Source organism: Solea solea, chromosome 3 (genome assembly GCF_958295425.1).
Source record: "Solea solea chromosome 3, fSolSol10.1, whole genome shotgun sequence".
NCBI classification, from domain to species: Eukaryota; Metazoa; Chordata; class Actinopteri; order Pleuronectiformes; family Soleidae; genus Solea; species Solea solea.
Genome location: NC_081136.1, coordinates 25,445,619 through 25,462,254, shown reverse-complemented (window position 1 = coordinate 25,462,254; position 16,636 = coordinate 25,445,619). Strand labels below are relative to the sequence as shown.

The 16,636-nt window shown below is 39.4% G+C and overlaps 1 protein-coding gene across 7 annotated transcripts in view; it reads right to left on the bottom strand.

Annotated features, from left to right (window-relative positions):
- Positions 1-4,850: 4,850 nt before the first annotated feature.
- LOC131457194 (cAMP-regulated D2 protein) overlaps positions 4,851-16,636 on the bottom strand; it is a 29,631-nt gene continuing 17,845 nt past the window's right edge. For 5 of the 7 annotated variants that reach the window (XM_058626059.1, XM_058626063.1, XM_058626061.1 and 2 more), the window contains 9 exons: positions 15,928-16,215; positions 14,523-15,268; positions 13,833-14,034; positions 13,423-13,556; positions 11,558-11,685; positions 11,259-11,377; positions 10,611-10,751; positions 9,700-9,872; positions 4,851-6,042 (listed from right to left, as the gene is read on the bottom strand). In XM_058626059.1, coding sequence (XP_058482042.1) covers positions 5,590-6,042; positions 9,700-9,872; positions 10,611-10,751; positions 11,259-11,377; positions 11,558-11,685; positions 13,423-13,556; positions 13,833-14,034; positions 14,523-15,008 — 1,836 coding nt within the window. In that variant the 5' untranslated portion in view covers positions 15,009-15,268; positions 15,928-16,215 and the 3' untranslated portion in view covers positions 4,851-5,589. The other 2 variants (XM_058626065.1, XM_058626064.1) reach the window with 2 other exon arrangements.

Here is a 16,636-nt window from a genome sequence, read left to right as displayed (position 1 = left end):
CTATATATGCACGTGGTTTCTGTATCATAACGTAATAAAAAAGCTGATTAAGTCTCTTTTTCACTTTTAATTGCTACTTGAATGGGCCTATGCCTCAAGGACCTACTGTGGCTGAGCAGAGTTGATCAGAACACATGGTGGGGCATGACTTTGATAATGAGAATTTTGTACAAACTGGGTTTCTCTGTGGAGTTACTTCTGCAGTTATAGTATAACAAAAATAGCACAAGCAGTAAAAAATGCTCCTACATGTCATATACATCTCCCTTCTAATAATAATAACATTTGCATAATCTGCAGTCCTTTTGTTAAAAGTAAAAGATTTTTGCATAAAACGCTGTCATGAGTGAGTATAAAGGACGTTTTACTAGCATTTTTGCCGTTTATAAATTTAATTTTATAAACATATGTAAAATAATCTGTCTAATTCAAATTGTACATTTACATTTTAAGACTCATCCTATTATGTCTGACTTTGCTGACAAAAGAGTTTCCTCATGTCATTTAAGTGTCTGCCAAGTGACAATACTTTCAACCAAATATTGTGAGATAATCTATTCTTAGAAGAGCAAATCATTGTTGCACAGCCTTTCCTGAATAGTAAACACTTCTGCTGCTTTCTTAAGCTGGGGGTTAGCAGGCCTGATGCTAACTAAATGAGAGATATGAAGCATGAGTATGCTTCTAGGTATTAGAGGAGATTTAAAAACACACACAAAAATAAAACTTGCTCTGGTAGAATTCAACTTTATGCGCATTTATTAAACAAAATTTATCAGGTTATTGTGTTGCTGTAAAATAAAGACATGAATAGGAACATGACATAAAAATGAAATAAAATGCTATAAAGTGAATATAAACAAGAGTAACATGAACAGAATCCTGAGTGAATTCAGGGTCCCACTTCTGTAAAGCCACTCAAAGAATCCTGAGACACTGTGCAGTTTCCTCCATGTAAACAACAAGTCAGGTTCAGGTCAGTGCTGAGTCTGCAGAGTCACTGAAAGAAAGATGCGGCAGCTTTGTTCGTATCACATAAAATATTATGTCTGTTAAGAGGGAGTTTGTCTTGTCTAGTGATATTTGCCTGCAGCACTAAAATCTAATGGAAGAGACAATTCCATTTTGCACATTCTAAACAAAACTATAGGTGAAGAAGATGTGATCTTTCTGCTGAAGGCTGTTCTCAGTGAGCCTGGAAATAAACAACAGCAATCCTAATTTCAACCAGCTTCTTATATTTGCCCTTGAGCGTCACTGACTTCAGACGGATCTCCTCATACGCTACGTCCTTCTGTTGCCTTTCATTCATGTCCGTTAGCCAAGAGCAAAACAAGGGATGAGAACATGCAGAGAGAAGACAGACAATCATTACTTCACTATCAAATTCAAAATTACCTTCTTTGTCACTGCATGTTCATTTGTTCACTTTGTTCTGTTTACTTTTACAAAAACAAAATCAGGAAAATGAGAACTGCATTTTCTAATGGGGCTTGAAAATGGTAAAGGGTTTGTATTTATATACAAATATAGTATTATATATAGGTGATATTGATAATTATCACAAGGTATTTAAAATAAATAGACAAAGTGTACACAGTGAAAACATCTGATCTCAAGCATTCACGTAAATGATGTGTTGTCTCAATGTGTTTGCATGAAGCATCAACATATCAATACATACAACACTGAACCTTTTTTATACTGACATTTCTATCACCATATACTGAATAATGTATTGAATTATTACAGTGCGCATCCTATTTTCAAGTTCAGCTTCATAAATCTCAAAGAAAATGTATAAAACAGTCATTTGACAATAGAATGTTGTAATATTAGAGCCAGGAGTAAATTAGCTTAGCTTAGCATAACAAACATTAAAACCTGTTAGTTGAATTCATGAAAGTTTGGAAAACGTTGCATGAAATGGGAATTGTTCTGAATAGATTGTATGGAACCAGATGCAAGTTTCCCCACACAAGTTGGGGAGTGCAGCAGTACCCTGACCGCAATTCAAAGTGGCCGACATCACGTTAGGTGACGTTTGTGTCCCTAGACATGTTCAGGGTTGGTCTCTCGTGTCACGTATGAAGTTTTGAGGCGATCAGTCAATGTATGGCGGAGTTATAAGGCACTTCCTGTTTTGTGGCGAATTTGACCATTCGCCACAAAACAGGAAGTGCCTTAAAAACACGCTCAGATGATATTGTTCATTTACGAAGCGTGCACATCGCCAAGGTCAACTTCCTGTTGAGTTGAGGCCATGGTCCCAATGGACTTTTTTGTTCTTGGGCTATAACATCGTGGCATGCTCCATCCACTCATATCTTAGTAGATTTATACCATTTTACTATTTTACAGTTTTACTTTTATTATGTTTTATTGTATTTGCTGTACCTGTTTATGTTGCAAAGCACTTTGGTTTACTTTTAAATGTGCTTTAGAAGTAAAGTTGACTTTCTTAGATTTAGTTTCCTTTGGACAGAGTCAGGATGCCTATTGCTAAGCTCTATTTCCCAAGATGACTTAGTATTCCTTTAAATGGAATGAGGCCCATTAGACGAGACAGCTCCAGGTGAACAGTGTGCTGTGGCCCAAAGCGGTCACCCCCTACAGTATTATGGCTGACCTGAGCAGCACGCCAGGCTCACAGAGCTGTCATCCCATTTTTAATTGCATCCACAGAGGCTATAATCAGATCTTAGTGGAATGTCCCCATGCAAAGCCAGCAGCCATGATTTAAAGATGTCCAGACATTGATTCCATAATCGTCCTTAAATGTCTCTCTGCTCTCTCGCTCTCTCTTTCTCCCATCAGTTGTCACTATAATAAGCAGCATGGCTCTCTGTGAGAATCCAGCTGTGGGCACGATGCTGGGAAGAACTGCAATTGATTAGCTGTGTGTGGCCAATCTCGACAGCTCAGTCACCGTGCGGGGCTGTACTTTGATGTAGCATGACGGCAAAGTAAATACCTGCTGCTGAGATAATGAGGTGGCCTCGACACACCCTGTGCATCAACACTCTGCTAATCAATACACGTGTAAACAGCCAGTAACTGGGTTTGTTTATAAATGTGAGAGTGTTTGCATGGATCTGTCTCTGTGGCGAAAAAAAAAAAAAGGACGACTCACAGAGTTAAAATTGTGGTGCATAACTATTAAGTGTCAATGTTTACGGCCTCCCGTAGACCATTCAGACATGGCTCAGTAGTGGCAAATAATGAAAATATTGACACAAAACTAATTCCATACTACACCGGACGTCTCTCATACATGACGTCTACTTACATGTTTCTGCCGAAAATAAGGTCTATACACACAAATGTCCCATTTTCAGATAGAGGGTGCAGCATGCAAATAATGTTGCATCATTTCTGTTTATGAAGACCAAACACTGGTAGAATAATAACATAGATGACAACAAAAAAATCACAGCTTAAATCACTTTAAATCACTTTAAGCTCACATATCTTTGCGGCTTCTGTTGATTCAGTATCCTGGAAGTTATTTTGCTTTCTTTGTGATAAAGACAAAGAAAAAAAGGTTACATGAACAGCACCGCACCTAACTGAAATATCATTAAAATGTGAATATAGAAAACATACCAGGTCAAGCATGATTTTCATGATCAGAAACACTTCTGTGCTTTTCCTCCACTGTGATAAATCCTGTCCTTTATCCTTGGGCTTCACTAAATGAGAACCATTCATTAGCTTGCGTCATGTAGACCTCAAACGATAAATATGTGTGTTCCTTTTCAGACACACACAACTATAACATAGTCTCTTCTTTCACATGGTTTTTCATAATCAAAAACCAAGACCACACAAAGGACTTGCCCTCTTCTGGAGGTTACTGTTTATTACTAAAGAAAAGGTCAATGTGAAGTTTTTCATTTTTCATTTTTTAGTTACTTTCTATATCATTTTGGAAAATAAAATAAAATAATGGCATGAATAGTCCTGAACCTGTACACTGTATTTGACCTTCAAAAAATAAACAATATCTTTATAATGTGAGCTGCTACAGCCAAACACAATGAACTCAGTCTCTGGTTGATGAATCAATACAATTGTTGCTTTAAACACCATCCAGTCATCTTTTAAAAACACGGGAACCATCGGCACAAAAGGAAAATCAGCAATGTCCTCAGCATCTCACAGTAAACCTCATCCACAGCTGGTACTTTGCCTAAGGAGTTTCTGAACTGCAGCTCTCAGGCTTCAGCCAGATATTTAATGAGTCTTCAGTCTTCGAAGTTTGAGTTGCCACCTCTCGTCTCATGCCTGGGTGTGTACAGAAACAAGTTCACAGGGTCAAAATACGAACGTTTGTGAGGCTTTTTGTCGCAATTCATTTCAAAACATTTCAAATCTCAAAATAACGATTTTTCACCATCCATATAGTTTGCAGATTTGGTGTTTGTTAGCAAATATTAGCCTATCACAGGTTAAGAGATGCATGTTTCTCAACATGTTTTTGTTTTTGCTATACACAGGGTATGTTGGAAGGAGCACAGTAGTGGATATCAAATCCTCTACCTGGTCATGCAGTACTACAATAGTTTGCATCATATTGTTGTAAATCCAATCCAAGTTTTTGTTTTCTTTCATGTGGGTAGATTTTAATCGCATGATGACATGGGATGAAAATGGGAAACAGCTTCAGTGTGTGCTGGTTGCTTAACAACATAATAATTCTACCTTCTTTCAAGGCCTCAGGTGAAGGCTAGGTCAGGGCTGTGAAAGGTGATACATTTGTATTTTCTGGCTATTTGAAGTAAATAGAGGAGACACGGAATAAGGAAGCAGTACCCGCTCTTAATAACCAGTAAAACAACAAATTATGATTTTCCAATTTATACTTTAATTAGTACAGTATTGTATATTTCATGTAGTACATGGTTGCTAGAATTCATTCACTAAACTGCTGCAACTTCACACAATCATATCATTAATATTAATGTGCCACTCGAGATTATCATTCACAACTTGCACAAGTGAGCACCAAAAAGCTGCAAATTAAGACACAAAAGACAAAGAGTTAATAATCTACAATGACTATTCGTCGATTTAGACTTGAATGGATAGGGGACGCATTATTGTGCACATTATCGGCACAACAGAAATACTGCACTGTATATCCTAACAATTACCGTAGGTGTTTTTTTCACTAGACAACTAGGACACTGACATCTGCTTTTACAAAATGTATATTAACACAAAGCATAGCTGCTAATTGAAGTCCTTAAATGAGACAATAATCATAAATCACTCAACGTTCTCTTGTCTGTGTTTATGACATATATTAACTTAACTTCTGTGAACTACTCTTCAGACTTAGAGTTTACTCTTTACTCGTCTTCAGTGAGAAAAGGAAAATGGTGGCACTTTTCTACATCCACGGGTAGCTTTGTATGTATAATTTTATTTTTATTTTTCTTAAAAACGCTTTTGTAAAACATGTAATTTTGTTATATTACAAACAAAGGTATGGTTTTCTGATATGAATTTGCATGCTCAAGAAAAAAAGAAGCCTATATTTATGCTGATTCATTGGCACAGCTCCTTGCCCAGTCTGTCTCCTCACTAATAGGTGCCCAATTGATCCCAAAAGTCACATATATGGTTCCTGGTTCCCACTTGTGCATGCGAGTGCACTGTCAGGTTCATAACCAGCCAGCCACTGGTGTCAGAATAACGTGGCCAAACAGGGAGACGCTGCTCCCGGCAGAAAGATGTCTGCTGGGCTCGTGAGGAAGGGTCACCAGTGTGAGCGAAAGCCCCCCAATAGCAGAGCATGCGATTGGACAGCAGCTTCTCTTGTGGCAACATAGTGAAGTTGGCCACTGTGGCCGAATCAAAGAGAAAGGGCAGCTCGGCACCGTGGCAGGCATGCTGGTAGCAGAAAGTCACACCTGACCAAACACGACAGTCTGATGGTACATGGTCAAACACGTACATCCAAACTTCACTGCCCACTGCTTTGCCAGCACGTGCGGACCTCCTGGACGGACACAGGAAGACATAGTCGGTGACGATCTGTGGACAGAAAATGAGAAGCAAGTCAGAAAAGGGAAAAATCTTTTTAATGGCTCCCTCTCAGTCAGTCAGTCAGTCAAACAGTGGACACCCATCCTGACTAAAATGTCAACTGCAATTGATTGGATTGCCATGACATTTTGTATTTCCCTGCAGTTTGGCAATGTCCTTACTTTTCCTTTTAAGGTTTTGGCTTTTTTGTGAAATATCTCAACATATGTTCGATAAACGGCCATATACAGTAGTTCATGTTCCACAAAGACAAACACAACTGACGTTGGTGACCCCATGACTTTTCCACTCAAGCAAAAATCATTAATGGCTCCAAGTGTCATCACATCCAAGAGGCATGAAATTGCCTCTTTAAAGTTGAATTTCTCAAATGTGTTTGCTGACATTGCTGACTAGCAAAGAAAGGACGTTAACATGCTATACAAAAATGGTGAGCATAGGAAACACTTTGAAACAGCATGTTGCCTTTGTGCCTATATGTCAACATGCTTATGTCAGCAAATAATGCTCAACCAGTGTTTTGGTGGAGAAGAAATAAGTAAAACTAAATTGAGTCTGATAACAAGAACAGCAAATCAAGTCACAACAATGACGCTAATGATAATATTCTTCTCTCTTGTTTAGAAGGAAGCAAATGAAAGGGCAGATAGACTGTTACCTGGAAACCAGTGTGTCTCCTTCAGAAGCACACAACCTGCGCCCACACATGTGACACCTGAGCACAAACAAGCTGATGGTAGGAAGGTGATAGACACACACAGACACACACACACTGCTGCACATTTGTAGGGACATGAGTGTACAAGCCTACATTATACATGAGCAGTGAGGACATTATGTTAGTACAAAGTGTTGTAAGTTTGCTACTTCACACACAATCAGATCTGTTTCCTCAGTTGAGAGGTTTTGGCTACTTACTGACAAATCTGCCACTGTAATAAAAACTTGACTGGCTTTTAGTGGGAATGGAAGATGGCTGATTAGTTTATTGTGTGTTAGATTAAAAAAAAAGAAAGAATTAATACAAACCCATGATTAATCAAGCAACTAAATCCTAAAACTAAAGCTTTAGATTTCTTGGAGCATGTGTAATCAAAGGTTAAGACCCTTCAAATTAGAATAGAATTCTTGTGGTTTTTTTTTGTTCTATGTTTCTATTCTGACAGAACAGAAGAATACTAAGAGTACTGCTGTGGAAAAACACATGCTGCTGCCTTCATTCATTGTGTCACCAGCTGCTCCTTGTCACATTTCTGCTCTGAGCTTCACAGAGGGTCGATGCCACTGTCCCCAGCTCCAGGTTTTACTATGCCATCAGCCCAACCAACCAATAAGAGCCGCTTCAGTAGAAACAAGCGGCTCTTGTATATCCTATAGCAACTACCATCAGTGAAACTGTACTTTTCAACGCCAAGGAGGTATGCGTAAGAGGATGTATACTGCAGAGGTTAATAGTAATTTGATCAACAGTAGATATCGTATCATGGACTCACAATAACAAATTCTGTATGCCTTTGCTTGGCATCACTACAGTAATATTATATTCAAAACACATTCAAGGTGTTATTCAAGTTATAGTTTTTAGGAAAGATGTGGCAGAGAACATGGTTCCCACACTGGCAAACGAGATGAAATCTCATGTGCCACTAGCAGCAAAACACATGTGGGCCACTCACTAAAAGCAGGTGACCATTTCATATGCATGTTCTTGTATATACTGTAAAATCTTTCTGAAATGAGGCTGTCTTACAAACAAAATTAAACAGATCTATGGAAGGGCTGCACAGAGCTCATCTCATAATTTTAAATGAATCCGGGGTCAGGCCCAGCTCCAGACTCTGTTGATCAGAGGCATTAAGAGAAATCGACAGTGTCAGAATTCAAGATTTGTACTCTTTATGGGGAAGGTATTAAGAAGTTTTTGAGGTATAACACACAGTACATTGTATAGTTTATATAAAAGTAAAGAATATAATAATGCAATCAATGAAAGAGTAAAGTTTTGTGATGCTGTGGGATGATGTGAGGGGACAGTTTCCCCATGTGCCCCCACCTCCTAGAGTTGGGCTCATCCTGAATGATTTTCCTACCTGCCTGTACATGTTTTTTGCATACATGCATGCATGCACTCCGCTTTTACCGACTTCTACAACTTTAAATGTGACAAGCAGCCCACATTTTTTCTTCAGTATGATGATGTTTGAGTTCTTATTAGCCACCCATTCTCTAAAATCTCCCTTGTGCAGTGCATGTGTGTTGAAGGTTTGGCTTTGGATGGCGGTCTGAAGAAATGATGTCATGTTGTAAAAAAAAAAACCACTCTACTTTAGTCGATTTCTGCAACATAGCTGAAAATCAATTCAGCCAGCTAAATACAAGGAGGCTTAGAGGATCCCTGTCATGTGACCTTGTCCTTGAATCCACATCATTTGTGTTGATTCCCTGGTCCCCAGGAGAAGTGTCCTTTTATGAAGAGATGTCAGAGGTGGGTTTGAAGGAGAGAGTGTGTGTGAGGCAGACAGACTTCAGCTGTGACTCTATCATCTATTTACTGCGCTGTGAACTGAGATTGAATGTTAAATGTGTATGGGAGAGTCACCTTCTGACCCCCCGAGGCTGCCATCATCACATTAAATTGGAAATACAAGGAGGCGTTCTTCTGCTTCAGTGTCATCATGAGTCATTCTCCTCTTCCACCTCACAGCGAAAAACAAACAAGAAGTCTGGCATTAATACTTCCTCTGCCAGCCTTCTCTGACTTCTAACTTCATTTGATATTCCTCAGACCATCTCTCCTGTCACCGTAGATAGCATCTCTTAGTGGGAGCAGTCAGGCTGCATCTCAAACAGACTCACTCCCTGACTCCAGGTGGGCCACATTTTTCACCCATACAAATGATAGAAGAGAAAAAAAGTGGTCTGTCACAGTCAGACTGAGAGAAACTGGAATCACAGCTCCCTCTGTAGGTAAATCCTAGTAAATGTGGCCAATAAACAGTTCTGTTTTATCAGAATGAGGAAAAAGAAAATGGGCCAAAAAATTTGTATCTATTATCACCCACTGGCTACTGGGATTTTCAAGAAGTGTCATAGAAAAACCCATACTGGTGGAGCTCTAAATGAAATCCATGTAATATTGTAAATGCTGCTTTTTACACAAGACACTTTACTTTCTTTGAACACGGACAGTGTTTTATGCCTGAAAATATGATTTGCACGTCCACACCGCCTCTCATAAATGACAGGCATATTGTAAGCCAGCTGGAAACTGGCTGACATTTTCCTGACAGCCACTGGATAGTTACTGATGAGGAGACAAAGCCACATCAAATAAGGAGGATAATCATTTTATATAATTTGCCAGTCTGCTCTGACTTGAATTGTCTTTTCCCACAAACTTCACATACTGCATAATCTCTAAGCTTTTAAAACAAGCTCTTGAGTAACGTTTAATAACTAACCCTTGTGTATTTTATCTGTGGGGGTGTACTTCTCTAAGGAATAAAAAATAACAATCCTTTTCATAAGGGGAACAGCTACAACAGTTAAGGGCACTGATTCATTCCATAGAATTAAGATGTGATAGGCATTACCTCTAAATAAGTGTTTATTGGCTCCCCAATCAAATGTTTAACTTTTTTTTACCTGAGCTAGCATGTCCCTGCGGTCAGCGTCCCTGTACAGGTGCAGGTACTTGTGCAGGACCCGCAGAGCGTGTTGTTTAAAGATGGCAGTAATGTACACAGTGGACTCCACAGCAGACACAGGCTTGGTGAAGACACCATACACAAAGAGCACCCCCTCTTCTGAGGTTGTACCTGTAGGAAAGAAAATGGATTCAGTGCCTTCCTGTCACTATTCGCACAACCTGTTCTGTTTCTAACTGTTCTGTTTGGATATCCTTCTTCGTGGGTGGTTTCCACATTGATGCATTAGGCTGCTTAGTTCCCAAAACATCATATTCCTGTATCTGTGGAATTTCAGCATGTGCTATGATAAGAACCAGAGGGAGATTGGCTCAACAGTAATGCAAGTACAAATTGATGTTGATGATAATTTGAGTAAAATCAAACATAAGGATGAGATTAAGTCATTTTAAAAACGTGATAACTGTTTTTTTTCTCTATTTCTGGATCTCATATTAAAGCACTAAAGGTAATACTGCATATGTAAATTATATTTTATAAACATTGAACCAATTTGGTGTATTTTGAGTGTTGGCAACAGGTGGAGATTGAAAGGGACACCTCACGTCAGTGGAGAAATATCATGTGATGAGAGAAGAGGTCAGAACAAGATATCCAAGTGAGTAGTGGTGGTAGTCATATTCATTCATGCACTGTCTATTGCTTTATCCTTCATATGATGGTCATGGGTTGCTGGAGCCAAACTCAGCTGACATAGGGCGAAAGTCAGGGTCACAGCTTGGATAGGTCAACAGTCCATCGCAGGGCCAACACATAGAGACGAACAACCAAATAACTCAGGGTGGGAGACATATTTCCCACTGAAATGAGGTTAAAGTAGAAGTATAAATTTAAAAAAAAAATACTTACCCAACAGCATTGGCTTCTCTTTTTGCCAGTGGCCCTTCAGGAATGCAGTGATGGCCTGTTCCTTTATTAAATCCCCATCGATATGTGGACCCCACGTCTCAAAAACCTCCAGGAATCGAAACGGGTTCACGATCTTAGAACCTGAGACCAAAAACATCAAATTAAAAATAGTCAGATTTTTTTTCAGACACAGAAGTAAGCTTGAGCAGAGATCTAACAGTACAATAAGTAAATTGTTTTATATCAGGTAGTAAGATTAATATTACCCTTTTTATGTTTTGCATTTACTTTTAACATGTAAAATGTTTTTGTCTTCCAGATTTTTCACACTGGCAGAAAACAGCAGCTAATGATGCAATAACAGAGTCCACACTACTGACATATAACCCTGTCAACTCTGCAGATATATTATAGTCATTTTGTGCTGTGAGAGAGTAAAATCCCTCTCAACGCCCTTTTACAGGCTCAATGTCCCTTTGTTTTCATAATTCTCATTTCCAGCCTGCCACGGATCGGGATAAAATAATGTCTTTTATTAACTTTTGCAGATAAGCATGCTACACCTTTACTGCTTATGTAACTGTGTGGGCAGCTCTGAGAGTTGTTCTAAATTTGGGGAGTGTGAGCTGGTGTTTTGCAGCATCCTACTCGTTTTCATCTGGGCAGCGAGGACGGCCTGTGAGGTGAGAGACAGCAGGCAGATCGTGTCGCTCACAGAGCAGTTGGTCTGTTTGGCAAAGTCCTTCCCCAGCTTCAGGGCATCATGTCTGAGAAAGAAACACAGAGGAAGAAAAACGATAACTCATAAAACATGTATTATTGTCTTTGACTTTAAACAAACCGGTCAGAGTTGTAGAATTTGGCAATGATGATTACTCAATATTTTTTTAACCTACAGTTGTAAGGGATTAAAAAGCATCAGTGACCATAACTGCTGAGTTGTTTACCTGGTCTTCAGGGGGATGGAGAAGGGAAGACTCTGCAGAACAGCTTGGTGAAACAGAGGTTTACTGCTCTGCATCATCAAGTGGAGACTCACTGACTGGGCACCTGCACTTTCTCCAAATATTGTCACCTGCAAACATGAATTCAACAAAACACAAAGGTCTGTCATGAATGAAATACCATGATAAGCGACTTTGCCCTTCAGCAGTATTTATAATTTGAGCAATAGCTTCAATTGATCATATTGACTAGTGAAGGTCATCACTGCAGAAGGTAATTTGACCTCCGTCAGTCGAAAACAAAATGAGACCTTCCACCTCCATACCGTATATTTTATAATGACCACTTCAATGCCACCTGGTCCAGTCGGCTCTAGAAAAAGTCCTGATTGTTCCTGGTTACCTCCAATGCAGTAGATTTGTATTTGTAGCCTTCCATGTGCCTTAAGACAGCCCTGTCTCTGAACCCTGATAACTTTGTGATTTCCCTTCACCATTACTCGGGATTTCTAGCTTTTAATCATAATTCTGTAACAATGAAAATGTGAAAAATAATGATCTCTGAATACTTTCTGATGCATTGTATAGTGTATAAATATATCATTTATCAATGAAGTCTTATTACAGAATCTTTTTACGTAATTCAGAGACAAACCAATGTGTTTGGTGTGCCTGGAAACAAAATCAGCTGTAAAGGATTTCAACTTCGCCATAACAATACCATGCACAAAGACAAATACGGCACATACACCGGAGCAGCGGAGCCTTTTTGCCAAAGCAACGACTACACAGGAATCAAAACTAAAGGCATTGTATGCCATTTCTCTTGAGCTTGCAAAAGAAGCCCTTGTCTGATGGTAAAACAGTGATGTGCAGTGAAGATGGCTACAGCTTTTGGAGATGATAACATGGCTAAGACATTTGGAACAGTCTCTGTTCAGTGATTAGACGAATTTTTGACATTTAAAATGATGTCGAGGGGAAAACTAGTAATGCATGAATGCAAGTACTTTTCCTTACATACATTGGCGTCCTTGCATAACACAAGCAAGGCCATGGATTTTTCAACGCTGTTAAAAGTGTTGTGAATGAGCATGGGGGCTTTGACAAGCTTTCAGCTTGCACTGCATCATACATCCTACATTTATTGTACTTGTCGCCAGCTATATTAAGGCAAAACATGGTATCTTCCTAACCATAACCAAATGCAACATGTAAGTAAAAGAAAATTCTGATGGTCAGGTTGTAGTAATATGGTTATGAATGAGCGTAATTCCTTTTTATTACCCTTTTTTAGGCTAGAAGAAAAAAATAAATTAGCCATTTTTTTTCAAGATCTTTATGCCATGCAGCCGCAAATTGCATTATTCACTGATCATCTCTCCGCTACTGTTATTGAGCAGCCCCAAGAGTTGCAGCTTGATTTCTGCAAACTTACAGTATGTCAGACCCCTTCTTTCAAGCAAAGTGCACTGAGAGGGGAGTTGGGAGACTGCTACCCAAGTCCCATTTTCCATTCCTCAGGGAGTTTGCACTCTCAACGGCCAGTATGTTTGGGAGCACTTACATCTGTGAGAGCAGCTTCTCAACAATGAAGAACGTCAAATCAAAGGAGAGAAACAGACGTTAGGCTGTAAGTTGATAAGCATGTCCATCAAAATTTAACCAGGCTTTGTCTGATCAACCTAAATATTCTATGATTTATTCAATTCTCCTATTACACTGAGATGAGGGAAGTAGCAAATCCTTATGTTATAGAAAATTGAGCTGGTAAACCTTTAGCATTTTTGCTTGAAAAGATACATAATTACATAAAGAACGTGAATCACTGTGGTCTTATCTTTGTGTGTGTCTGTCTGCTTGCTTGCCTTGCTAGGATCACCTCCAAACATGGCAATGTTTCGCTGGACCCAAAGAAAAGCTGCCTGCTGGTCCAAGATCCCATAATTCCCTATGGCGGAGGTGTGAGGGTCCTTGCCAGACACGAGGAATCCAAAGGCCCCTGAAAGAATCAGCTCACATGATCAGCAACACATAATTAAGTGCAGCAAGACATTGATTTCCTCCAAGTTCTAAAATTAACATTTAAATTACCACCAACAGGCTCAGCCATTTATTAATCTCTTGTATAAAATGCCTGCTTATCATCTTTACCAAACCAGATTGAGTGCAATAACAAAAGAACAAACACTCCATGTATTTACTGTTAATGTGTTCTAGTTTTAAACCACCGTTTTCCTATAGGCATATTAAGTGAAATATTTCCAAACATCCTCACCTAGTCTGTACTCCATGCTCACAACTATGGTGTGGGTGTAGTTACTGATGAAGCGTCCATCATAGAGCGGTTTGGAGGCAGAACCAGCAATAAAATCTCCACCGTGGATCCAAACCATGACGGGCAGTGGGCTCAGCAGAGGGGAACTGAAGTCCACATCCAGAGGGATGAAGATGTTCAGGTAGAGACAATCCTCACTGACCTGGAATGGACAATTAAAATTAGTATTTTATTCAAGTAGTTGTAACTTTGTTTACAAATTAGGTGTAATGGTTTACGGATATAAATAACATTTGACTGATTTTACAGTTTAAAAATTACAGTAAGGCCTGGTAGACAGTTGTTTAGGCCAGACATATTGAAATTAAAATACAAAACAGATTTGTTCAGTCATGTCATTCTTTACGTGTCAAGAAGCAACACTTACACCCACAACACTTTAAACTAATATTTTTGGGGTGTTCTGGAGTAACTTCCCTCAGTGTTTCTTAGCTACAGTTCTGCAGAGAGATACAATGGATGACATGTGACATGAGGGGCACAATGTGGGAGCAAACTAGAGCAATAGTTGCACATCCTTTTTTACTGAAAAGTGTAAATATTTTTTTGCTAAAATTGCAACCACATTCTTGTGTTCTGACTCAAAATGTCATGAAATTGTACAGATACATGAGGTGTAGTGTTCCTTACTTTCCGAGGGCACTCCTCTGTGATAGGTCCTCTGCATGCCTGCATGCATGCCGGCCGAGGGAAGGAGGCATCATAAACCCGTGGCCATGGAGTCACAGGTCTGGGAGGCTTCCAGCGGTAAGCCCCGGTGGGGGGGTCTGCATATGGTATCCCATAGAATATATGGGCCTTATCTACTGTAATCCCCTTGATTTGCCCATCTTTGGTTAACACCACAGGTCCAGGAGTCCCATTTGTGTCCTGACTGACTGGCTTGTCCTTGGTTTGCTCTGTAACTGAGGAGACCCCCAGGCGTTCCAGGTCCTTGAGGGAGTTTTTCCTAAATTGTCGGTTGATAATAAACGGCTCATCTCTCACCAGCACCCCAGGGTGGATAGTTCTCAGAAACCTCACAAGGTCAATGTCATCATCATTTTTTGTCTGCTCTCCATAGATCAGGACTAAACCTAAGGTGCACAGCAGCAGCAAATAGTACCAGCTCTCCATGTTGCTTTAAAATCCTCTTATACTTAGTCAGACCGGACTACTCAGCTCACAATATGACTTGAATTAAGTCCATACTGAGTTAGAGGAGTTGCAACCCCCACACGCCTGCAGTCTGAACATCTCTCCGGAGAGTAAGTACTTGTGACTCCAATTTAGCCACTTGCTTGTTAAGATTTATCAGACAATAACTTCTCTGTCTGTTTGATGAGTGACGTCCAGAAGACCCTGAACAACTGGACACAGACTGTGATGCAGGATCCCTAATGGACAACAAGTCGTCTTTCCTTTGCTTAATGTAATCACAAGGTAAATGGACACAAGTCATGGAGCAAGTATTGTGAAAGAATAAGTGTCAGCATCCTAAATTAATTCTTTGTTAGAGGTTTACAAAAATAAAAAACACACATCACACAAAGGTTTTAGCTTTTACCATATTAAATAATGCTCTTCTACCTCTTCTAACTGTAGGTGGCAACCATAGCAAGCAATGTTGAAGAATAATAAATTATACTGTATACAGAAATACAGTAAAAGTGCCTGGACAGCTGTTCCACTGCTGTGTGTGGTCTCTACTATTTCCTATACAATGTTAATGCATTAAAGATAGATACTATAGATAGATTTAGAAAAAAATATTAACATGTGTCTGTTCTGTAGGTCCCAATGAGATTTCAAATCAGATAGTACAGTTTTTCCCAAGAGCAGCATGTGTTCTTTCAAATTGAATAGACAGCTGTAGCATATTCCTACAACTCCAGCAAAATTAAGACCAATATTAACTTTGACTTTAAAAAAATGCCCATACCCACTCTGACACCATACTTGAGATTGTGACATCCCTTACCTATCAACATATAAAACAGAGACAGACTCAATTCTGTATGCCACCATATTCTTAGATGAAAAAACTGAAACTCACCACATCTTCATCGTCAGCTGGTATTTCATGTTACTTCTGAAGATGAAGTTGAGGACAGAGAGCCGGTGTCAATCCCACACTGGACCAGATGGACAGTGGCGAGACTAGGAGAGAGAAGCTGAACATCTATGTTCAGCACTGTGGAATCATCCTTGATGTCAGAATCCCTCATCTTCCTCCATGCTGTCCTCCGCATTATGCTCTTTCAACATCTGAGTTGTTGCCTCTGAATCAGCATGCAGTGAATGACCAGTCGCCAGAGCAGATACTGAAGGCCAAAAGGCTCTCCTGAAAACAATAGAGACAAAAATAAATATTTAAAAAAACTTTATTAAGTTGATGAAAGATTTAAAAACCGAATCACAGAACCAGTGTCTACACAAATCCTTAACAGTGAAACATGAGGGTGAGCAGAACTCTGGTGCCCCCTTCCTGCCAAACAGCTTCTCATCATTTCTCTTCACACGAGTTTCTGTTTATTATAATTTATTTGATTTTGAAGTGTGTTCAAAATTCACCTCTGAATTATTTGTGGATTTCATGCAGTTTGTCTTGACGTTCCTGGTAGCTGTGTAAGGCATAAGGCTGCAACTACCGATTATCTGCCAATTATTTTCTTGTAAAGCGAGTACTTGTTTTGTCTGCAAATCTTGAAAAAGTTTGATCTGTCTTTACCAAACCTGGAAATTATGATGTTGTTGAATGTCTT